Consider the following 24,521-nt stretch of genomic DNA (forward strand, 5'->3'; position numbering starts at 1 on the left):
TGGAACCCTTTCCAGATCTGCCACAGGCTCCCTGTTCAATGTTGTGTATGCCTCTAATGACCTCTTTCCAGAAGTTTGGAAAGTATGTAGACTGAACTTATGAAGGGGGCAGGTGCAGATAACGACCAACCAGGTTTAAAACTAACTGGATGGCAGGTGCATTTAACAATAGGTGGTGGTCCAGTCGTGAGCATTTTCAGAATTCTAGTTGCAATCTATGGAACCTGAGATTAAAATTGCCACTGCTACCTGAGTGATCTGCCGCTGCTTGCCCTGAAGTGGGGCTCAGCTGGTAGGCACTGTGGGTCCTTGGAGACAGAGAGAGAGCCATGGGTGGAGAGCAAGGGGCTGGTTTGCTGCTGACTCTTCGCTGGCTTGTGGAGAAAGAGGAAAGAAGGAGAAGGGGGCAAGAAAACCAGCCTGCCTGATGCATTTCTCCTCTTCTCTCCCTTTGTGATCCCCCCCCCCAGCTCTCCCCATTGGCCTTATAATATGTTAGGGAGTGGGGAGAGACAAAGCAGGCAGCCCCTCCCCAGTTTGATTAATTTTCTTCTTCACCATCTCCCTTCGCCCTTCTTGGCTTGCCCCCTACACTTCATCTCTCCATTCTTCCTTAACGCTGGGGGTGGGCAGGAGCCCCCTGAACAGCCCCTTTCATTCTGCTTATTTTTGTTATTCTGAAATATCTTGTGTAGGGATTACTCCCAAGTACCAACCCATGGGGCACACACCTAAGTACAGTAGGGTGAAAAGGCATGTGTGTGCGGGGGGGGGGGGAACGGTGGCTCTTATAGCTGGTAACTGTTTTTTATGAACTGGTAGAATTGGGAAGGAATCCAAGAGCAGAGAGAGAGAGAGAGAGAGAGAGAGAGAGAGAGGAGGCTTAGATGACAGAAAGTGAGTTGGGAGCCTTGCACTGATGCTTCTAGGAAGGCACCCAGTTGGGGCCACCTCAGCCTCTCTCAGCACCATTTTCGGCACAGCTCAGTGTCCTGTGTGGCAAAGGTGGGATGGGGAGTGAAGGAATGACCACTGAGTGTGGAGCACACTTCCACCCACAGACAGACCTCAGCTGTCTGACTGCATGACCTTCGGGTGTGGAGCACACTTCCATCTGCAGACAAAGCCACAGCTGTCTGAACAGCATGCTGTCTATCTAACCTTTGCCGTGCCCTGTCTGTGACCTTTGTCTCCTTTGTCTCCTTTGTCATACATTGTGCAAGGGGAAAGTGACGCGGTGGAAACAGGTGCCAAAATAACTTTGTGCCACCCCACGATCGCGGGATTGGAAGATGTGTAAAGGTCACAGTCCAAAATGTACTGGTTTTGCATATTGTGCTAATAAAAAGAGCCTCTGCAGAGCTAGCTGGCAGCTTGCCTGTGCACAGCTCACCTGCCTTACCAAACTCCTGCCTCATGTCCTTCACTTCAGGGGAGAGTTTCCCAGGCAAGAGAATGCAGAGGGAGGAGTCTCCAAGGGCAGCCCCAGTTGCCTGTTCACTCAGCATAGGTCCTCCCTGAGCCACCTGCTTGCTCCCAGCTCTCACGCCTTCCAGTGGGAGCTGGCAGGGTGCCTGGCTGAGTGCAACATGTGGAGCCCCTCAATCTGCTTGGCATTCCTGCTGGTGGTGGGCATGCACGTCAGCCTCACATACCAAGGTAGGGGGCTGAGGTGTGGGGACAGAAGTGGGGGGAAGAGAGAGGGGGTGGCGGTGACAGCAGGACAGGTGTGTTGGCTGTCTTGTGAGAAAGCGGGATTCATTCAGAACCATGCGGGTCTGTGTGAGACACTTTTGAAGAAAGGGACACTACAGCCACCTGGCTGAAAGTTACGCTGATTGTGGAAAAGCAAAATAAAAAAATTCCTTCCAGTAGCACCTTAAAGACCAACTAAGTTAGTTCTTGTGGAAAAGCAGCAGTTTTTTTTTGGGGGGGGTGGACACTTCTCTCCCTTGTGAGGGACACACTGAAATGAAGGAGAATATAGTGTGCCTGCCATGGGTTTGCAGTTATTTAGCATAAGGTGTATCCTTTCAGAAATGGTGCATCTGGTAGTTTCTGGGGCAAGAGGAGGCTTCGTTCTTCAAGGTTGTGAGGTGGGGAGGGGGGAGAGACTTTAAACTAAAAGCCTAAGTGTTTTGTCTCCCCAGTCTGTGGTAAGCTTATGGCCTGAACCAGAGGACCACAACAATAATAATGAAATACCGGCCCATAGGGCACACCGTGTTTTTTTTGGGGGGGGGGATAAAGAAAAAAAAAGATTTCCTCCCCAGGCACGGGTGGGGGAAGCCTGAGGTTCCCCCGACCCTAGCCCCCAGAACAGGCTGCTATCCGCAAGCCTAGGAAGCACAGCAGGAACTCCCGCCGGGCTCCCAGAGCTTGCGGATAGCTTCCTGAAGCCTGGAGAGTGAGAGGGGTCGGTGTGCACCGACCCCTCTCGCTCTCCAGGCTTCAGCGAAAGCCTGCATTTGCCCCATAGGACGCACACACATTTCCCCTTCATTTTTGGAGCAGAAAAAGTGTGTCCTATAGGGCGAAAAATATGGTAACTAAAATTGTTGCTGATTTTTTTTAAAAAAAATTAAAAATGCGACCAGACCTTCTGTTTTGGCACCCCCAACTGAGGTTCTAGGAGCCATGTGGTGAATAGCATTTTCACCCTAGTTTTATAGGGATGCAGGTGGCGCTGTGGTCTAAGCCACTGAGCCTCTTGGGCTTGCCAGTCAGAAGGTCGGCGGTTCGAATCCCCACGACTGAATGAGCTCCCGTTGCTCTGTCCCAACTCCTGCCAACCTAGCGGTTTGAAAGCATGCCAGTGCAAGTAAATAAATAGGTACTGCTTGGCAGGAAGGTAAACAGTGTTTCTGTGTGCTCTGGTTTCCGTCATGGTGTTCCATTGTGCCAGAAGCGGTTTAGTCCTGCTGGCCACATGACCTGGGAAGTTGTCTGTGGACAAACGGTGGCTCCCTTGGTCTGAAAGCGAGATGAGTGCCACAACCCCATAGTCACCTTTGACTGGACTTAACCATCCAGGGGTCCTTTACCTTTTTACTTTTGATCCCAGTTTCTAACACTGAGTCCAATGTGCCATGATTGCTGAATTATCCCAAGCCGAGCTACATACTGGGCAAGGATAGCTTTACGCCATCAACAAAACAATACGAGCACTTGCATAACTGGAGCTCTAGTTCTGCGCAGAACACCACTCTGCTGGAAAAGCATCATTGCACAGTTCAAACTCCCTGTTTCAATGAACTCCAAGCAGATGAATGTCACTGACATCTCAGGGAGGAGCAACACACACAGCTTATGTCACTCCCAAATCTCAAGCTTGCTCCTGGTGCTCAGATCCGGCCATCAAGACCTTCCCCTTAATATTCACGCACAGCTGCTAGAAGGGTGGGGCCGAAAGATACTCTGAACTGTGAGGGGTTGTAAAGGAAAAAAAGGATAAATCTTCATAAAATCCATTCATGGAAAAACCTCACAGAATATATAAACACATGTAAATAAATAATTTATATCCTGGACCTTCAACATACATTTCTGTTCCCAGGGTAGCTACTAGATGATGATGATAATGATGATGATGATGATTTTACATTTGTCACTCACTAAATTTTTGCAAAGTAATTTACAATTGTATAAGCATGAAAAGCATCCCAAAGAAGATAAAAAGAACTGATAGTGCTCATCCTGCAATCTTATAAAAGGATGATCCTGTTCCACTCCACTAAAAGATGAATGCTAAAGAATTACTTAAGGGTAGTAGGAAAAGAAAAGACATAATAATAATATTTATTTTATTATTCTAATAATAATAATGTCATAAAAACTAACACAGCAAATTAAAACACGGAACTAAAATGGCAACAGCTCATTCAGACTAAAATCCAACTGTTCTGCTTTAAAAAAATATAATAAAAATGCTCACATTAGCAGTTCTTAAATGCCTGGGAGAGCAAAGGGTTTTGCCTGGTACCTAAATGACAGTAGTAACAAGGTGTCCAGGCAGGATTCCATAGGGAGCATCTTTCCAAGGGGAAAAGACACCACAAAGCAGGCTTTCTCTCTAGTTGCCAGCTGCCCTGCTTCAGACAGCAAAGGCCCTCAGGTATGGGGTCAGAGATGGCAATCTCAGTGGATGAGCCCAGGGGTTGAATGTCTGCTTTGCATGTGGACGTTCCCAGGTTCAATCCTTGGTTTGTCCATTTAGAACAGTTGGGTTTTAGTGTAAGTCCGAAGGGTAGAAGGTGATGTGAAAGACTTTTCTGCGGCCAAAACCTTGGAGAGATTCAGGCATAGCAGGGAACTTGAGGAAGGCTGGACAGGTAATCCATTTACACCTTGATTTTAAAACATCATTTGGACCATCTCTCACCAGGGTCTGCACAAGAGGGTAGTAAGGTTGGTCCAGCAGAGGCCCTCGTGTCTCAGCTATGCTACCATTTCCACTTCGCATATAGGGTTGCCATGAGCCCTCTTTTTCCAGGACATGTCCTCTTTTTCAGGGGTAAAACTTCTGTCTGGCTAGATTTCTTACATTCGCCAAAATGTCTCTGGATATACTTTCTGGATGGGACATGGACATAACTGGTGGTCGAAGACTTGCTTTCCTCTTCTCTTCTGCTACCCCACCTCAGTGATATATCACAGCTTATTTAGCCTACATATAGTAAAAAAGGTAAAGGGACCCCTGACCATTAGGTCCAGTCGTGGCCGGCTCTGGGGTTGTGGTGCTCATCTCGCTTTATTGACCGAGGGAGCCGGTGTACAGCTTCCGGGTCATGTGGCCAGCATGACTAAGCTGCTTCTGGCGAACCAGAGCAGTGCACGGAAATGCTGTTTACCTTCCCGCTGGAGTGGTACCTATTTATCTACTTGCCCTTTGATGTGCTTTCGAACTGCTAGGTTGGCAGGAGCAGGGACCGAGCAACGAGAGCTCACCCGGTCACGGGGATTCAAACCGTGACCTTCTGATCGGCAAGTCCTAGGCTCTGTGGTTTAACCCACAGCGCCACACGCGTCCCTACATATAGTAGGGGTATTTAAAATGAGCGTCGTCATAGTGTCCTCTTTTTTTTTCTTCTCTTCAAAATATGGCAACCCTAAGAAGATCTGAGGCAGCTTAAGAGTTTGCATGCCTCGCCTTTTCCATATTAAGGCTGCTTGCTGAGGGCACTATGTTCAGGGCTCACACAAAATCCTAGAGCCAGCACTGGTTGCCCCTGTTTTGTTTAGGGGCAGAGGGGAGGATCTCATGTCAGAAGACGGAAAAGGCCGGCGCTAACGCTGAGGTCTGCAATTGTGATACCATTTGAATCTGCAAGGAGCTGATAGGAGCCAAGGAGCCGGAATTGTTTGGTAAATCATCTAGACGCCTTATCAAGCAGGATGTTAAGTGCGGCTTCCTGTTGTTGTCTCAGGCGTTTCCAGGGTTTTGTTTCACCAAAGCGTTCTGTGGAAATGGCTGGGCCCAATGTCAGCGTGCCGTTCCTGTGATGCAAGGCGAGGGCATCTTATTGCCATTGTCTTGCATCCTCCACTGAAACGCTTGGCCTTGGAAAGCAGGAAATCCCTTTGGTCTGAAAGCAGATGGTGTATCCTTTAAGGAGACCAAGCAGGGTGGGAGAAGAATGGCACCTTGGCTGTTCCTCATGCACAGGAGCCACCTTTGTGGCTGATATACGAGGAACAGACTTAGACTGAACCAGAGCTCAGGTCAATTTGGGGGATTCGCTTTTTCAAACCTCTCTCTGTTCAGACCCAAAGCTCACTGGGTGACATTGGGCCAGGGTCAAGGATTGCCTTGTGAAGTTGTTGTGAGGCTAAAACGAGGGAGGGAAACCCCTCTTCACTGCCTGCAGCTCCATGGAGCACTATAAATGTAATATATAAAAATTACGGTGAACTAGGCTAGACCAGAAACTATATCTGATGGGGTGTACCTTGGTGTCAGGGAACTGCCATCAGCTCAGAGGCGAGAGGTGGAAGGGCAGTTGCATTATAGGGAACCTCCAAAAGTCTTGGGAAGCAGTTCTTCCTCTGGTGAGGAGGAAAGCCCCAACTCCAGTGGGGAGGAGGTGGTGGAACCAGGGGATGCTAGGGAGAGCCTCAACACTGACCCTGAACAAGCTGGAGAGGAGGGAAGTACCCCTTTGCCAGCGTCCATGCTGTGCAGTAGGCTTTGGCGCAGGGAGGGGAGGAGAAGGTTGGGGGTCACGTGACTGTTATGCTGGGGGAGGTACAAGGACCGACCACTCCCAGATTCTGCTAGCGACTGAGCCAGACATGAACTTGCGACGCTCTTCACTGTAAATAGTTTTGCACTAAGAATAAAGCCTGGGAAAGACAGGTCAGAGTCTTGCCTGTTTGCTCTCGAGCAACCACACCATCACTTGACACTTGGTAATATGCTGCCCTGTGTGAGGCCAACAGTTGACGCCCTTCCTGCTGTCATGGAAGAAGAAAAAGAAGAGAAGAGTTTGGATTTGATATCCCGCTTTATCACTACCCGAAGGAGTCTCAAAGCAGCTAACATTCTCCTTTCCCTTCCTCCCCCACAACAAACACTCTGTGAGGTGAGTGGGGCTGAGAGACTTCAGAGAAGTGTGACTGGCCCAAGGTCACCCAGCAGCTGCATGTGGAGGAACGGAGACGCAAACCCAGTTCCCCAGATTACGAGACTACCGCTCTTAACCACTACACCACACTTAACTTAAAACATGTTGCAGGATCCCCTCCCCCCAAAAAAAATAAATAAACAATAAGCCAGAAGCAATTAATATTTCATCCAGCAGAGCTTTACTGCTACTGAAGGCAAATGAGCATAATGGTCACAAATCCAATACATTCAGGATTGGCCCTGTCCATAAGAAGTCCAGTTGCAGCAGACTTAACTTAAACTTACAATAACTTACTATAAGTCTAAACCTTAACACTAACCATACTATATACAGAACACCACACCAGAAGGAAGAGAGATAGAAAGAGAAAGTGAAACCCCCCAGGCTCCTTCTGGCCCTACTTTTATAGTCAGCATGACCTTGACAGAAAGAGATACAGTGACCAGTTTAAGCCAGCTGTACTCAGCTTCTCTGAAGGAATAACCCCAACACCATGAAACTTCTTCTGGTTTCTTTCACACAGAGAAGCTTCCAGAACCCTCTTGAATTAAGTGGAATAGGAAACACATCCGATCAATACTTTCTGCACTAAGAAATGCAAACTGACACCTGCAGCTCTCGGAGAATGGCCTAAGCCAATTAAACAAGATGACAGGCTTTGTGATGGAGGCGAAGGCAGAGGCTCTGGCAGGGTCCTAGTGCCCTTCCACCCAGTGGTGGACCTACATTTTGGTGGTCCTAAAGCTTGAATTGTTTGGGGGGGGGCCCTTTGCAACCAGCAACAAGGTCTGGGTAACCATTGCTACCTGTTACCTTCTTCAGTAGGGCTGTCCCATGTACTGGATTACCTTACATGTCAAAAGTCACCAGTGTAAATAAAATAAAACATTCCTATGCCTTATAGTTTTTGAGTTGTGTGTGTGTAAATTAGGGAAATCTTATATACATGCAAGACTAAAGTCGTTTCTGGGGGCCCTCCAGGATTAGGGTCCTTGAAGCTTAAGCTTTATTAGTTTCATAGTAGATCCTACCCTGCTCTCAAGTTATTTTGCATGTCAGATTAGAAAGCCCTCCACTCAAAGCTGCAAAAAATAAATAAATTCCTGCCCATCCCACTTCATTAGTGACCATGCGTAGAGAAAGCACACATGACTGATATTTTGTAAAGGGAATTGCAAGGTTGCTGGTGCATCAAAATTCATCAGACAACTGGTTTCTGGTCACTAATTCTTGCACACCAAGCTCCCCTTGTAACAGACTGCATTTCTGATGCTAACCAACATTGCCGTCATATTATTTCTGGGACTTAGGCGAGGAGCAGGCGATGGGCAACGTCTGAAGGATGCATGATAATTCTCCCAACCTCGTGGGCAATTCTCTCTTCTCGCTGACATCTTCTGTGGTATCGCAGTGTCAGGAAGATGCAGAGCGTTCTAAGAGCATGCGATTTCAGCTGATGTTTTGCCCCGGAGCTTCCACGCTCCCGTTGGAACAGTCAGAATCGAGCCCGTCGCTTTCAGGAGCCATTAGCTTCTCTCTTGAACATGCTGGTTGGGGATGCTACAATTAAATCATTAAGAGCTCCCCAAGTGGACCTCTGATGATGAGGAGGATTTTTTTCATGCCTGGAAAGGGCTTCACACGAATGCAGCACAACACCTTCCATCTCCCCTTCATGTTTGCTCCTTGCCCAGTGGTCATTGGTCATCAGGGCTACAGACAAAATGCTCAGTGGAAGAAAATTGAGGATGGGGGATACTGCTCCTTCTCTTTGCCATATTCAGCAGTGATCTGTAAATCACTAAAAGGACAGTAACCATGCCCAACAGAGATGTGTCAGCATAGTTAGAGGACCTGCTAGGTTTGCAAAAAACAATTTTTATTCATGTATATAAAATAAAGTCTGTGCACATGGATGTGTGTAGATAGGAAGTTTCAGAGGGCAGGTGCCGCCATGGTAAAGGTCTAATTCTGACATAATACAGAAGAAGCATCCGAATGAGATGGTATCTGCTGGCGAATGCAGTGATTGGTGGGGAGGTGGTTTTCTGGGTATCCTGGCCCCAAACTGGCTCCCATAAGCACCAGCCATTCTCCCCACAGAACTACAATTCCCAAAGTGGTTTAACAATCAATTCTTCTTCCAGGTAACCCTGGGAATTGTAAATCCATGAGGGGAATAGGAATCTTCTAACCATTCTCAGCAGTCTCAGGAAACTACCGTTCCCAGAATTCTTTGGGGAGATTTCATGGTGGTCTAAAGTGATATGACACTGCTTTAAATGCATAGTGCAGACAGGGCCTAAGACAATTGTGGTCGGCCAGTTTCCCATGTCCCCCCTTTGCAGGACTTTCTGCTCTTGAGTAGACTGGATATTGGAATGCAGTTGTTTTGTCGATAGCTGATGTAAAATGCTTTGGCATCAAGAATGTTCTGTGCTCAGAGTTCAGAGAACAGTTGCCCTCTTCAAGCATGTGTGTTTCTTTAATTAATCAGCTTTCACAGTCCCAAAATAGAAATACTAATGAGAGAGGGTAGTACTGCTATGGCCTCTGTGAGTTTGATGGGTTGTTTTGGAAAGCACAACCCTCAGAAAGGCTGGGTGTCTGGAGGCGACAACTGTGCTCCAATTAATTTGCACAGATTGAACTGTCTTTACCTGCCATTCTGAGGATTGCTGCATGCAAATTCTGCACGGTAGAACAGAGTTGTGCAAGATATTCCAATCCAAACATTTTCCCTCCCTAAACCGGTGGAGTTCCACTGAAAGAATGTGCGGAACATTCCAGAAATGGTGAACATTTTTCTCTTGAAAGAACTGCTACAAACTGGATTATTGCACTGAGCGGTCTGTTGCATTGGAAGAGCTAGCATAAAGCAAAAACTTTCCATTAAAATCTCTTTTAATGGAGCAGTTGATGTTGGAACCCATAGCAACAAGATTGTTAGGCGAAATATGTCATTGACACGCCTCACTTGTAATGGAAGGATCATTTGGGCCACTAGGCACACTAAGGACTTATCCGATTCATCCACCTCCCATTTAGCTGTTTTCCTCTTCAGACCCCACCACCATATTATCTTTAAACCTGGTTCAGACATAATAGGAAACCATGGTTTTCTGCAACATGAATGAGCTTGCATAAGCTTAAGGTCCTGTGCTCTTCCCTCACCATCTCTCTCCTCCCCATTTGTAGTTGCAGGGATGATATGGGAATCCTACAGCCCTGCTTCCAGTTTTAAACAAACCTCTGTACCTTGTGGTATCAGAACTCAGGGAACTGTGGTTTGTTTAAGAGTTGCTTAGTGAGGGCAATTTAGAACCTGAAATCCTCCTCTGATCTTGGCTTGTTTCATTAACTAGAGTAAAGAAAAACCCCACACACATTTCCCAGTTATAGGAGGGAAGCTGTGTTTTGTTGGAAGCACCTGCTTCCACTTTTAATTTTAGCGCATAACCACAATAGAGGAGAACAAACATGAGGTCTGGGTAAGCTCAGGGCTAAATTACCCACCATCCTAAATGCTAAAGCACACCTACCTATCTTGCCTCTTGCTGTGGCAGGCCTGCCTTCCACTGAAAGCAACGGTTAAGCAAAATGAATGAAATAGTAGTGATGAATGAGTAAAAACCAAGTGTCATTTTAGCGAAGGAATATAACTAAGTAGCTGTGCAATTTAATAATGAACACAAATGGAGTACAGAAGAGATTTACGCCCACTTGCGCATCTCCAACCACCAAATATAATGTCAGAAACAGTTACAAAAATGGCACAGGCATGGGAAGTTGGCAGAGTCTGATGAGTTCTGGTCATCGCCTATGGTTTTTAAAATGTATTTATTACAAGAATATTTATACACTGCCAGCAGGGTAGCAGAATTTCCAGATGGTGTACATTTAATTCATTAAAACATCACCGAACTATCTGAAAAAGTACCAATTGCCAACACTGAGTCATGCGATGGATTCTCTTCAATAGGAGCCCATAAAAACTTCACAACCGGATTGGTAGCTGGCACTCTCACTTCCAATGGCTGAGGAAAGCTTTCATTTTCCTGGTGGTGCTTCATTTGAGGGATGGCATCTGCATCACCTGTAGTAAATAAGCAACATCTGTGTCTGTGCTACCCAATTATTATTTTTTCTAAGCATGTTCTAATCCAGGAGTAGCCAGCATAGACTTCAGCTTCAGATAACCATGCTGAGTGGGGCTGAGTCCTGCCACATCTGGGGGGGGGGTATCATGTTGATTGCTCCTCTTCTGATCTATAGAATACTGAACTAGGTACAGTGGTACCTCAGATTACAAACGCTTTGGGTTACAAACACTTTGGGTTACAAATTCCGCTAACCTGGAAGTAGTACCTCAGGTTGAGTACTTTGCCTCAGGATGAGAACAGAAATTGTGCATCGGCGGGAAGCCCCATTAGTGAAAGCGCACCTCAGGTTTCAGGTTAAGAATGGACCTCCAGAATGAATTAAGTTTGTAACCCGAGGTACCACCGTAGTTAATCCAATCTTTATGGCTTCATGGGAGGGTTGTGTATATCTCTGACCTACATAGTGACATACCCTCCAACATTTCTCAGGTGAAAACAAGGGCATTCTATTATGCATCAGGAATAGAACTCAGGAGTATTGAACTTAGTGGGACTTATTTTTGAGTAAAAATTCTTAGGATTGCAGTGCAAGGCTTCAGTCTTTTTTAAAATAAATTTATTTATTTGGTTTTTCAAGTTACAGTTTTACAATCACATGTCCAGCATACAACATAAAGACAAGATTCCATAGAATCTCCTGGACTCCCTTTGTGGGTCCTATTGTTAATCATTTCCTCCTGCATCTTTTGTAATAATCCAAATCTTTTATATCTCCATTATATCCAGAACTCACCATTAGACTACAAGTGTTATTCCAATCCTATTAACAATTTTAACTGTTTACAATGGTTTTTAAGATAAATTATAATCCCCCCATTCTTTATTGAAGTTTTGGTTTTCCTGATTTCTGATTCTTCCGGTCAGGCTGCAGTCTTCCCCCACTTGCTTTGGACTAAGCTCTATTGAATATATTGGGACTAACTTCTGAGTAGACATGCAAAGGCTTACAGGATAAGGCTCCATTTATAAGAAAGGAATAAACACTCCACGTGTTTTCTGAAATATTGCTGGCTGCTGAAGCATTGCAATTAAAGAATTTAAAGTGGATTGGTTACATTTTCCTTCAAAATTAAAGGAAGGGCTTTGTATGTCAGCGCTGACATTTCTTTCATTTGGTGCAGGTATTTTATTTTCCGTATAAACAGGACTCTGTTTTTGCACATGCACACACCACAGCAAAGGCTCCTATTTTGAAAAAGGACTGGAAGGGGAGGGGGTCTGATCACTCCACCACTTTTAATTGTTCTGTGAGATGTACCAGGGAGGAAAAGGGAAAACTAGGACAGTTCAGGTTCAGATCAGAAACCGGGATGGCTTTTGTAATTTGGGGGCTGTCCCTCGAAAATCGGGACACTTGGAAGGTATGCAGTGATGCTGTGGGGCAGAGGTCGGCAACCTAAGGCCCATGGGCTGGAAGCGGTCCATGAGGGTCACTTAACGAGCCCATGAGCCGCCCCCAAACTGAGCCGCCCAAACCAATGCCGCGCGGTGTGGGGACTCTCTTCCGCAGCTCCGGAAATCACTTCTGTGCATGCCCAGATGCCCGAAATCACTTTGATTTTCGGAAATGCGCAGAAGCGATTTCCAGTGCCGCAGACATGCACATACGTGATTTCTGGCGTCACACTGCACTGGCCTGGCCCGCCGAGGATCTCTGTGGGAGTGATCTGGCCCATGCGCAGTAAGCCTTACCGACCCCTGCTCTGGGGCCTTGCCTGCTAAATATTCACGGGAAGTGTGATGGATCCTAGGATCTGAGAAGCAACTGACACCTCTCTCTCTTTCTCTTGGCAGGCCTTTCTTACGGTGCGCTGCAGGTGCAGGTTGGAGCAAAGTCGGTGGTGGTGATTCAAGGACAGAGGGCCATCCTGCCCGTTTGGTATACACCTGAGAGTACGGAGCAGCCCTTTGTCACCTGGCACCTTGAAAGGCCTCATAAACATTCACAGGTAAAGTCCAATTCTGCTTGGGCAGGAATCTCACTGGTTGGCCTAGCTTACCCAGTGTCAGGCTTCACTGAGAGCCAGTATGGTGTAATGGTTAAGAGCGGTAGACTCGTGATCTGGTGAACCGGGTTCACGTCCCCGCTCTTCCACATGCAGCTGCTGGGTGACCTTGGGCCAGTCACACTTCTCTGAAGTCTCTCAGCCCCACTCGCCTCACAGAGTGTTTGTTGTGGGGGAGGAAGGGAAAGGAGATTGTGAGCAGCCTTGAGACGCCGTAGGGTAGTGATAAAGCGGGATATCAAATCCAAACTACTACTACTACTACTACTCTTCTTCTTCTTCTTCTTCTTCTTCTTCTTCTTCTTCTTCTTCTTCTTTTTCCTCCCCCGTGGCCATAAATGAGCAGATCAAATGAAAGGGAATTCTTGCCAGTTAGTTTCTTTAACGAATACAGCGAAGGACAAAAGAAAGCATCTAACCAGAATGGCGGTGCTCCCATTAAGGTTACTCCCCCCTCCATCCCTATTAATCTATGTCACTTTGCTGTTTAAAAAGATTTTCTTGGTTGATGTTTGCAGTGTGGGCTGTTCCCCGCCCCCTGCCCCCCCCCCACTTCCATTTTTCACAATTGACTTCCCCTCCCAGAAATGAAACTTGAAATCTGGATTTCCTTGTTGCAATTGTTGCTGATTTAAAGCTCTGTAGCGTTTATGTTGCAATTTGAGTTCCTTGCAATGGCAAAGCATGAAATATACACCGTGTGAGAAGGAGATATTTGATGACTGTGAGCTTTGATTTACCAGGGCATCTAACACCTGAAGATCTATAGCAGTGTTTCCCACACTTGGGTCTCCAGGTGTTTTTGGACTACAACTCCCATCATCCCTAGCTAGCAGGACCAGTAGTCTGGGATGATGGGGACTGTAGTTCAAAAGCACCTGGAGACCCAAGTTTGGGAAACCCTGGTCTATGGGTTTCCCATCCTAGGCTTAGCTTCAAACTCAAAGGTATCATTAGTGTGTCAGTAAGCAAAGTTGCATGTGCGCAGTCAATTTGCAGAATTCCTTCCTGGGCTAGAAGCGGCCTTTACCAATCCAGAATGACAGCTTCATTTATACACAGCTTGAATGTTTTTATTTATTTATTTATTTTATAATTGGTCCTGTGACTGGGGAGAGACTGTTGTCTTCATTTCCTATTTCCATCTCTGCTCGGTTCTTTGACCAGCTGACAGGCTGCTAAAAATTGTCCAAAGCCCACTTGAGTTGAGAGAATTTTTAGCTGACGGGCTCCTTTGCTTCAACACTGAGTGGATTTTAGCAGCCTGTCATCCGGTCAGCGAGAAATAGCGTCTTGCAGAGATAATTGTGATGATTTGAAGGGTCTGTTTCTGCACGCAGGGATTCATACATTTCCCCTAAACTAATCTGTAGGAGAAAATGGGCCTCTTGTCTCCACGTAACAACCCTTAGCATTAAGATGAAGCTTCGGGACATTTGAAGAGCTTCATAGCCTCCCAAGAATTGCTATTAAAAAGATGGGGGTTTAACTGTCCCAATTAGGCATCGAATAACATGTTAGGGAGGTTCTCAGGCTGGGTGGACAGCAGCATCTCCTGACAGTTACATCCCAGTATTATAAGAAAAATCTTCTCCTTTTCCCTTATGGGGTATTCCAGAACCTGTATAGACTCCTTAAGTGGGCTCCCTATCAGTTGGAGAAAATAACAGAGTCCAACCAAAGTATTCTTTGGCAATCACTCATAGCCGAGTAAGATTATCTTCCATAAACAAAGTTTTAACAATGAGTCCATAAGTGACTGTGGAGGCCAATTCTGGATCTACACGTCCTTCCAAAGTGGGGACATTGGGCAAAGCAGCTAGTAAGCCTGATCTTTATTCAAGGAACTGTTGCAACAGGGTCCCCACTCACAACACGCAGGAGGGAGAACTCTGGCTTATATAGACTTTTGAAATTGCCCACCCTGTAGACCAAGACCACCCCCCCAAAACATCATGCATACATCACAGAAGGAGGCGGTCTACAGCAAAAATCCTGTTTGCCTGGGTACCTGATAATGGTCACTGATTGCATTACCTGGGCAGCCTGGCCATTCTTTTGTGATGGTTAATACTTTCGTTCCTGAATCCAGGTCACAGGCTCACCCTAATCATGCACAAATATGCCCTCAAGGCAGAATTTGCAAGCAAAAAGACCATGAAAAGACTTTCCCCATTTGCCTCTCTTACTGCAGAGGAATATTTGAGGAGAGTCAAAATGACTTCAGGATTGCTCTCCCATACTATTTCAGACACATGGCTCATATATTTAGATATGTGTGCATTTATGAATATTTATTCTATATTTGAGACCTTAAAATTCTTATAACACCAGCAACCACACCTGTGGCTGTATATGTGTAGAGCTGGAACTGGCGTCAACAGTCTGGGTGGTTGGGCATCTGCTGGGAGCTCTCAGCCCTGCAGGGGAACCTATGACCCTCCAGATATTGTTGAACTTCCACTCCCAATAGCCCAATTGGTAGAGCACAAGACTCTTAATCTCAGGGTTATGTGTTCAAGCCCCACATTGGGCAAAAGATTCCTGCATTGGAGGAGGCTGGACTAGATGACCCTCGTAAGCTAAAGGTAAAGGGACCCCTGACCATTAGGTCCAGTCATGACCGACTCTGGGGTTGCGGTGCTCATCTCGCTTTATTGGCCGCGGGAGCCGGCGTACAGCTTCTGGGTCATGTGGCCAGCAGGACTAAGCCGCTTCTGGCGAACCAGAGCAGTGCATGGAAACGCCGCTTACCTTCCCGCCAGAGTGGTACCTATTTATCTACTTGCACTTTGACGTGCTTTTGAACTGCTAAGTTGGCAGGAGCAGGGACCGAGCAACGGGAGCTCACCCCATCGTGGGGATTTGAACCACCAACCTTCTGATCGGCAGCCCTAGGCTCTGTGGTTTAGACCACAGCGCCACCCTCGTACTCCCTTCCAACTTAATAATTCTATGAAATCTATGAAACTCCCATCAGCCTCTGCCAACATGGTGAAGGGACAGTGATGATGGAATTTGTAGTCCAATGGCATGTGGAGGACCTCACATTGGCTAACAGTGATTTATACTCTCCCGCTTATTTTATTTTGTTTAGAAACTCAGATCCTGCTTTTCAAAGCAAAACAAAAACAAAAACCTTTCATAAGATGGGTAACAAAATAAACTAGCCATCAATATAATAAATTTCAATGACACCAACCGTAATAAAATACAGTCAAACAGGTGCAATTCATTTCGATTACAGTGGTACCTTGGTTTTCAAACAGGTTAGTTCTTGAACGTTTTGGCTCCCGAATGCCACAAACAAAAAGTGGATTGCGAACTATTTTTGGAAGCTGAATATCCATTGGGGCTTCTGCAGCTTCTGATTGGCTGCAGGAGCTTCCTGCAGCCAATCAGAAGCCACGCTTTGGTTTTTGAACGTTTTGGAAGTCAAACGGACTTCTGGAACAGATTCCGTTCGACTTCCACAGTACGACCTTATACAAAAATCCTTGCCAACCAATTCTCATAAGGGAATGGACTCATATACATATATGTATCCATTACATGGGACAAAAAGGACAGGTTGCCACGGTCTAAATTTGAGACTTTTAAGCAAATTATCATACAAACCGGTAGGGGCTTTTTCTTAGAGGGGTTGTTCATTGGTAAGAAAAATGAATAGGAGCTTGTAAGAAATTGGAGTACTGTAAACTGCGGCTGCTATGGTGCCAAGATGAAAACCTATTCTGCGACTCAATCTGCTAATTTTTGCCCTCTGCCTCTCTGGATGTTATAGGGAAGGCTCTGCCACACATACAAAGGGAGTTTTTGCTAAGAGTTCAAGTCAGCAGAAAAGGTGATGAGGAAACTGACGGCAGCACCGGCTGTTACGAGGAGAGGCAGGAATCAGGCTGGGAGCAGAGAGTCTCTGAGAAAGAGAGGGGTTCGTTAAAAAGGATATTTTCAGCTAGGAGTAGCAGCGGACCTGGCACTATTACATAATACCCATTTTACATTTGTAAGGAATCAACTGTTTAATGTCACAGTACTTGGACTCTGGAACTCCCTGCCTCTTGAAACCAAGCCAGATGGGCGGGGTATAAATTATTATTATTATTATTATTATTATTATTATTATTATTATTATTATTATTATTAGACAGGCTCCTTCATCACACTTTCGGATGAAGAAACATTTAAGAAACATTTTTGCTTAGAGAAACCTACCCAGAAATGTAGAAAGTTTGTGTGTGTTTTAATCTGTTTTTAGTTTAGCACTGATTTTTCAAATAAATAAATAAATATGTAGTTGCTTTAAACTGTTGCTTTAAACTACCACTAATATTGTTTTATTCATTTGTCAACTGCTTCGAGGTCTTTTGCAATCAAGCCGTGTATACATTTTGTGAAATAATTATAAAACAAATTCATTTATTAACTTTCCCAGCCGCAGTTCTCACGGGGAGTGGGGTGAAGGTTGTATCTCTTCAGGCCACAGGCGACGGCTTACATGATCGGATCTATATGGGAAGCAATTCATAAATGAAATAAGAAATATACCACTGAACAGTAACAGATTAAAAGATTGTCATTGATAAATAGGCTCAGCACAAATGCAGGCATCTTGCAAAGTAACAAATCCAAAAGGAATTAAATCTGGGAAATGAGATTTTTTTAAAAAAGGGTTTATTAACTGAATAAAAGAAAACAAAGCTAAGAAATGTTATCATGAGAATGTTGTCTTTTTCTGCAAGTATGACCAGGGGTAGGGTTGTGTTCAGCCTAGGGGCCATTCTTGGCAGGCCAAGAGATCTAGTTTTGCCCTCCAGCCCTTTTATTTTTTTGCTAAACCAGCCCCTCCCCCATCTGCAATCACTTGCAAACGTCATAAAGGAAGTAGCCACAGGCACTTCAGAAATGAATATTCCTTGCTGAAGAGGGGTGAGAGAGCACGGTAGAGGAAAGGTGTCTTTGCTGTTGATGCCCAAGTGCATTCCTCACACCTCTCCGAAAATCCAAATGGACTTTTCCCAGTTTGGGGTTTTTCCCTTCCCTTCGGCATCCCCGAGTCTCTTCCCAATTTTTGTACGCATGTGTGCATGCACACCTTAAGTACATCTCAGAGCACTTTACAGTTGGTAATGGATTCAGATCCCAAAGACCCTTAGAAGCTGAGAAGCAGCATTCTTCCCATTTTACAGCTGGATGAGCTGATGCAGTCTAGAGAGGTTGCGGATCATGAAGCAGCAGACTGATTCAAAAGTAAAATTTGCCCTCTCCAATCGCCCAGGCTAGCCCAATACAGTGGTACCTCGGGTTACAGACACTTCAGGTTACAGACGCTTCAGGTTACAGACCCCGCTAACCCAGAAATAGTACCTTGGGTTAAGAACTTTGCTTCAGGATGAGAACAGAAATCATGCTCTGGTGGTGCAGCGGCAGCAGGAGGCCCCATTAGCTAAAGTGGTACCACAGGTTAAGAACAGTTTCATGTTAAGAATGGACCTCCAGAACGAATTAAGTTCTTAACCCGAGGTAAGGTAAAGGTAAAGGGACCCCTGACCATTAGGTCCAGTGGTGACCGACTCTGGGGTTGCGGCGCTCATCTCGCTTTACTGGCCAAGGGAGCTGGCGTACAGCTTCTGGGTCCTGTGGCCAGCATGACTAAGCTGTTTCTGGCAAACCAGAGCAGCGCACGGAAATGCCGTTTACCTTCCCGCCGGAGCGGTACCTATTTATCTACTTGCACTTTGACTAACTTTTTAACTCCTAGGTTAACTGGAGCAGGGACCGAGCAACAGGACCTCACCCCGTCACGGGGATTCAAACAGCCGACAGTGGTAATCCGAGGTACCACTGTACATTTTCCTGCCTGAGGCTACGGAAGACTTCCTCCCCTCCCTAAATTCCACATACTGCCCCCTAGATAGGCAGTTTAATCATACTTCAACACTGATGATGGCACAGCATCCTTGATTGCACCTGTGCACAAGAGGCTAGCTTAGGAGCCCATTGGAAAGGCGTCAATGGCAAGAACTGTCAGTCTTCATGGTTTGGGGCAAATATCCAGAGAAGACTCAGCAGGAATCACTTGGGGGACTGCTGCCCTCCTGAGTAGGCATGGCTGAAGTGCAATTTCTGTCGTTTCCCCAATATTAAAGTTCTGTTCTCCACATTTCCACATCAGTTTTTTTTTTTAAAAAGTCATCGTGAAAATTAATCGGTATTTTAGTGTGAGCATTGTTTGCAAGTTTCCCTAATACAGTGGTACCTCAGGTTAAGTACTTAATTCGTTCTGGAGGTCCGTACTTAACCTGAAACTGTTCTTAACCTGAAGCACCACTTTAGCTAATGGGGCCTCCTGCTGCCGCTACGCCGCCAGAGCCTGATTTCTGTTCTTACCCTGAAGCAAAGCTCTTAACCTGAAACACTATTTCTGGGTTAGCAGAGTCTGTAACCTGAAGCGTATGTAACCCGAGGTACCACTGTATAAATAATTCCGATATGTTTTCCCCCGCCTAGTAATACTGTCTGTGCATTTTTATGGACAATTCTCCCTCATAGACACATTTTTGTATTCATTATTTGGTTGCATCACAATATTCAGAGATGCATAAATTGTTTGCATAAGTGTGAATTAGGTGGTTTCACATCAAAATCCAAACAGAACTCTGTTCCCGAGGCAGCTACCTTGATGGTAGGGGCAGTCTTGCTATCCACACACTTACCTATCCCGCTCAGTGCTTCACCTGTAGTTGCACAACCTTTTAATAGATTGTAAATAACTAATGTTAGGGGTTCTCAGGAGCACAGCATGCAGTGGAGGATGGAAAATTTGCCTCTATTATCCTGTACTGAGTTCCAGATTAAAATTGCTACCTTGTTCACAAGCCACTATTAGTTTCCCAGGTGGGAGCGTCCATCATAAATTTAAGCAGGCTGAACTTTTCCCAGCATGTAGATAAGTTCCCTCCAATTTAGCAAATTCACCTGCTTTTTTTAAGGAAATAAAAATAAGTTCTGATGATGATGATGATGATGATTTGTATTCTGATTTCAAGTGGCATTCCCAGAGGCCTTCTTTTCGAGGCTCACTGAGGTCAGATTTTTATTAGGTTTAATATTTGCAATCCACTTTTCCAACAGATGCCATTCATGCAATCAACAATCATGCAAATATGTGGTTTTTTTAAAAAAATTGCAGACGTATTGGGAGTAGCTGACCTGGATTGGGACCCTAGTGAAGAGAGTAGGGATTGCATTCAGCTAATCTTTACACAATGAAATTAACCCAGATCTGAGGCCACATGCCTGCTATTTGCACTAGGTGTTCTGGGGGGGGGGGGACTCCTGCTTGCTGAAGTTTGCTTAAAACCTGCTTAGCATCAGGCACCCTCAGATCATTTCTTAGCTCCATAGCCTCACCTGTGTTCATTTCTGGTGTTTTGATTTGATGCACATAAATAACTAGAACAAGGCAGAAAGATGGAGATCTCAGACTTACCGTACCTTAACCCAGGCTTCCTCAGCCTCGGCCCTCCAGATGTTTTTGGCCTACAACTCCCATGATCCCTAGCTAGCAGGACCAGTGGTCAGGGATGATGGGAATTGTAGTCTCAAAACATCTGGAGGGCTGAGGTTGAGGAAGCCTGCCTTAACCCATCCCACCCCTTGCCCTGGAGAACCAAAATCTCTACAAGCTCTGAGCCATCATTCCCCCCCCCCCCAGATATCCCTGGGAAGTGTGGTTTGTCAAGGGTGTTGAGAGCTGCCAGGAGACCCCTATTCTCCTTGCAGAATTACAGTTCCCAGCGTGATCTAACAATCAATTATTCAAACCACAAACTGGGCAAAAGATTCCTACATCACAGGGGGCTGGACTAGATGACCCTCATGGACTATTCCAACTCTATGATTCTTCTGAGGAAACTCTGGGAATTGAAGCTTTGAGCACTCTCAGGGCGCTTTTAGTCTGGCATTAGCAGGTGGCTTCAGCCGATTTCTCCAGCCACACCTTTCTGCCTCCAAAGAGCAATGCTGGTCTCCCTGTGTGTCTGAACCCAAGCTGCTGGATGCTGTTGCCACGGCAACCAAGCAACATCCGCTTGATGTGCCAGACTTGTCGCTGTGTCAAATGGGGAATGGGTTGTCAAAGCAGAGGAGCTCTGGAGCATCACTGACTCATTTCTGCTTCTTCTATAAAATGGTGATTTTCTTAAGTCAAAATGAGAGCTTTTGGGTTGCGCTCTGTGGTGACCTGGAAGTAACGGAGCACGTTACTTCTGGGTTTCACCATTTGCGCATGCACAGACGGTCAAAATGATGTCACACGCATGCATGGAAGTGGTGAAACGCGACCCACGCATGCGCAGAAGCGCTGTTGCATCTTACGTTCTGTTCAGGATGCGACCGGGGCTCTGGAATGGATCCCGTTTGCATCCCAAGGTAGCACTGTGGTCCTAAACTTTTCCATATATATATATATATATATATATATATATATGCTTTCGTAGATTTTCACGGGTACAGGAATGCAGGTTTTGGTGTCCTCGGGTGTCTTCCCGTGTAAAAGTTGGGGTGTCTAGGCGACGTTTTGACGAGGTCTCACTCGTCATCTTCAGGCTGGTGCTTTCGGCTTCTTGTTACTGGAACAGAGCAGGATCTCAGTGTTTGAGTTCCTATAAATACTGTAGAGGGGGTGTGGTGTATAGCCTCCAATGTTCTGGGCAGAGAGGAAGTTCCCAGGCTAGTGTGCCTTTTCTTCTTTTGTTCCTTAATTACTTGAGAGATATCTTGAGTGATTTCTTGAGTGATATCCTGAGTACCACTTAGGTGGGTCATTAGGTGTGGATTAGTTGTTAAAGTCTTTGTGTCTTGACCTCTTGAACTTTGTGAAGAGTTTTCCTGAGAAGATGGCTGTACTGTACTTAGTTGTGCTCTGGCTTGGCTTCGTGTATAGGGGCGAGCTGTGGTTTTGTGGCTTGTGTCAGCCAGATCTGTGTAGGGATTGCAGGGGGGTGCAGCATCTGGAGGTGCCACCATGGATTGGCTACTGGATGGTGTCTGTAATTCATCTGTGGAGAGGGTCTGGGTTTGGGTCTGGTGTGGTTGATTGGTGTTGGCGTTCTGTGTGCCTCTGGATCTGGTGTCAGTTTTTGTGGGGAGGGCTAATTTCCAGATGTCTGGCAAGCGGGATGTGTCGTCACGCTTGTTCATGTTGTGAGGGTGTTTCTCTATCTCGATGGCTTCCATGATTATTCTCTTGTGGTGATGTTCCGTGTTAAAGAGCAATTTGGAATCTGCAAAATTAATTTCGTGTCCTGTTTCTTTCATGTGTTGGAAAAGAGAGGAAGTTTTTTCTTCTTTTTTGACGGCATTCTTGTGTTCTGCGATACGTGCATTTATTCGTCTGTTTGTTTGTCCAATGTACGTGGCTGGGCAGACTTTGCAGGGTATTTCATAGATCCCTTGGTTTTCCAACTGGATTTTATCCTTGGGGTTTCTGAGGATATTGGCTATTTTTTGGTTGGTGCAAAAGGCTGTTTTGATATTGTGTTTATGGAGGATTTTGCTAATTTTATCTGTAGTGCCCTTGATATAAGGAAGGAGGGCCATGCCATTGTTTTCTTCTGTGTCTTGGTTTTTGGGGGGTGTTTCCTTTTGGATTAGCTTCGTAATCCTGTTTTGCTGGTATCCATTGGCAATTAACACGTTTGAGAGATTCTGTAACTCAGTTGTCAAGTGGTCTTTGTCAGCCAGGCGTTTGGTTCTGGAGATGAGAGTCTTGGCTACGGAGTTTATTTGTGCAGGGTGGTGGTGAGCTTCCTCACACATCTCAACAACTTACACCCCAAAATACAATTCACTATGGAAATAGAAGCCAACAACCAACTTCCCTTCCTTGACGTCCTAATCTACAAAAAACCTGATGGCTCCCTAGGACACACTATCTACCGGAAAAAACCACACACCAACCGCTACTTACATGCACAATCACACCACCACCCTGCACAAATAAACTCCGTAGCCAAGACTCTCATCTCCAGAACCAAACGCCTGGCTGACAAAGACCACTTGACAACTGAGTTACAGAATCTCTCAAACGTGTTAATTGCCAATGGATACCAGCAAAACAGGATTACGAAGCTAATCCATTGGCAATTAACACGTTTGAGAGATTCTGTAACTCAGTTGTCAAGTGGTCTTTGTCAGCCAGGCGTTTGGTTCTGGAGATGAGAGTCTTGGCTACGGAGTTTATTTGTGCAGGGTGGTGGTGAGCTTCCTCACACATCTCAACAACTTACACCCCAAAATACAATTCACTATGGAAATAGAAGCCAACAACCAACTTCCCTTCCTTGACGTCCTAATCTACAAAAAACCTGATGGCTCCCTAGGACACACTATCTACCGGAAAAAAACACACACCAACCGCTACTTACATGCACAATCACACCACCACCCTGCACAAATAAACTCCGTAGCCAAGACTCTCATCTCCAGAACCAAACGCCTGGCTGACAAAGACCACTTGACAACTGAGTTACAGAATCTCTCAAACGTGTTAATTGCCAATGGATACCAGCAAAACAGGATTACGAAGCTAATCCAAAAGGAAACACCCCCCAAAAACCAAGACACAGAAGAAAACAATGGCATGGCCCTCCTTCCTTATATCAAGGGCACTACAGATAAAATTAGCAAAATCCTCCATAAACACAATATCAAAACAGCCTTTTGCACCAACCAAAAAATAGCCAATATCCTCAGAAACCCCAAGGATAAAATCCAGTTGGAAAACCAAGGGATCTATGAAATACCCTGCAAAGTCTGCCCAGCCACGTACATTGGACAAACAAACAGACGAATAAATGCACGTATCGCAGAACACAAGAATGCCGTCAAAAAAGAAGAAAAAACTTCCTCTCTTTTCCAACACATGAAAGAAACAGGACACGAAATTAATTTTGCAGATTCCAAATTGCTCTTTAACACGGAACATCACCACAAGAGAATAATCATGGAAGCCATCGAGATAGAGAAACACCCTCACAACATGAACAAGCGTGACGACACATCCCGCTTGCCAGACATCTGGAAATTAGCCCTCCCCACAAAAACTGACACCAGATCCAGAGGCACACAGAACGCCAACACCAATCAACCACACCAGACCCAAACCCAGACCCTCTCCACAGATGAATTACAGACACCATCCAGTAGCCAATCCATGGTGGCACCTCCAGATGCTGCACCCCCCTGCAATCCCTACACAGATCTGGCTGACACAAGCCACAAAACCACAGCTCGCCCCTATACACGAAGCCAAGCCAGAGCACAACTAAGTACAGTACAGCCATCTTCTCAGGAAAACTCTTCACAAAGTTCAAGAGGTCAAGACACAAAGACTTTAACAACTAATCCACACCTAATGACCCACCTAAGTGGTACTCAGGATATCACTCAAGAAATCACTCAAGATATCTCTCAAGTAATTAAGGAACAAAAGAAGAAAAGGCACACTAGCCTGGGAACTTCCTCTCTGCCCAGAACATTGGAGGCTATACACCACACCCCCTCTACAGTATTTATAGGAACTCAAACACTGAGATCCTGCTCTGTTCCAGTAACAAGAAGCCGAAAGCACCAGCCTGAAGATGACGAGTGAGACCTCGTCGAAACGTCGCCTAGACACCCCAACTTTTACACGGGAAGACACCCGAGGACACCAAAACCTG

General features: G+C 45.6%; 1 protein-coding gene across 1 annotated transcript in view; it reads left to right on the plus strand.

The window, feature by feature from the left end:
* Positions 1 to 24,521, plus strand: part of ESAM (endothelial cell adhesion molecule) — a 101,347-nt gene that overhangs the window by 63,148 nt on the left and 13,678 nt on the right. The window contains exon 2 of the mRNA XM_081843340.1: positions 12,584 to 12,738. Within this exon, the coding sequence (XP_081699466.1) occupies positions 12,584 to 12,738 (155 nt within the window). The remainder of the gene's footprint in view (positions 1 to 12,583; positions 12,739 to 24,521) is intronic.

This window comes from Podarcis erhardii (genome assembly GCF_964252035.2).
Source record: "Podarcis erhardii genome assembly, chromosome: 16".
Lineage (NCBI taxonomy): Eukaryota > Metazoa > Chordata > Lepidosauria > Squamata > Lacertidae > Podarcis > Podarcis erhardii.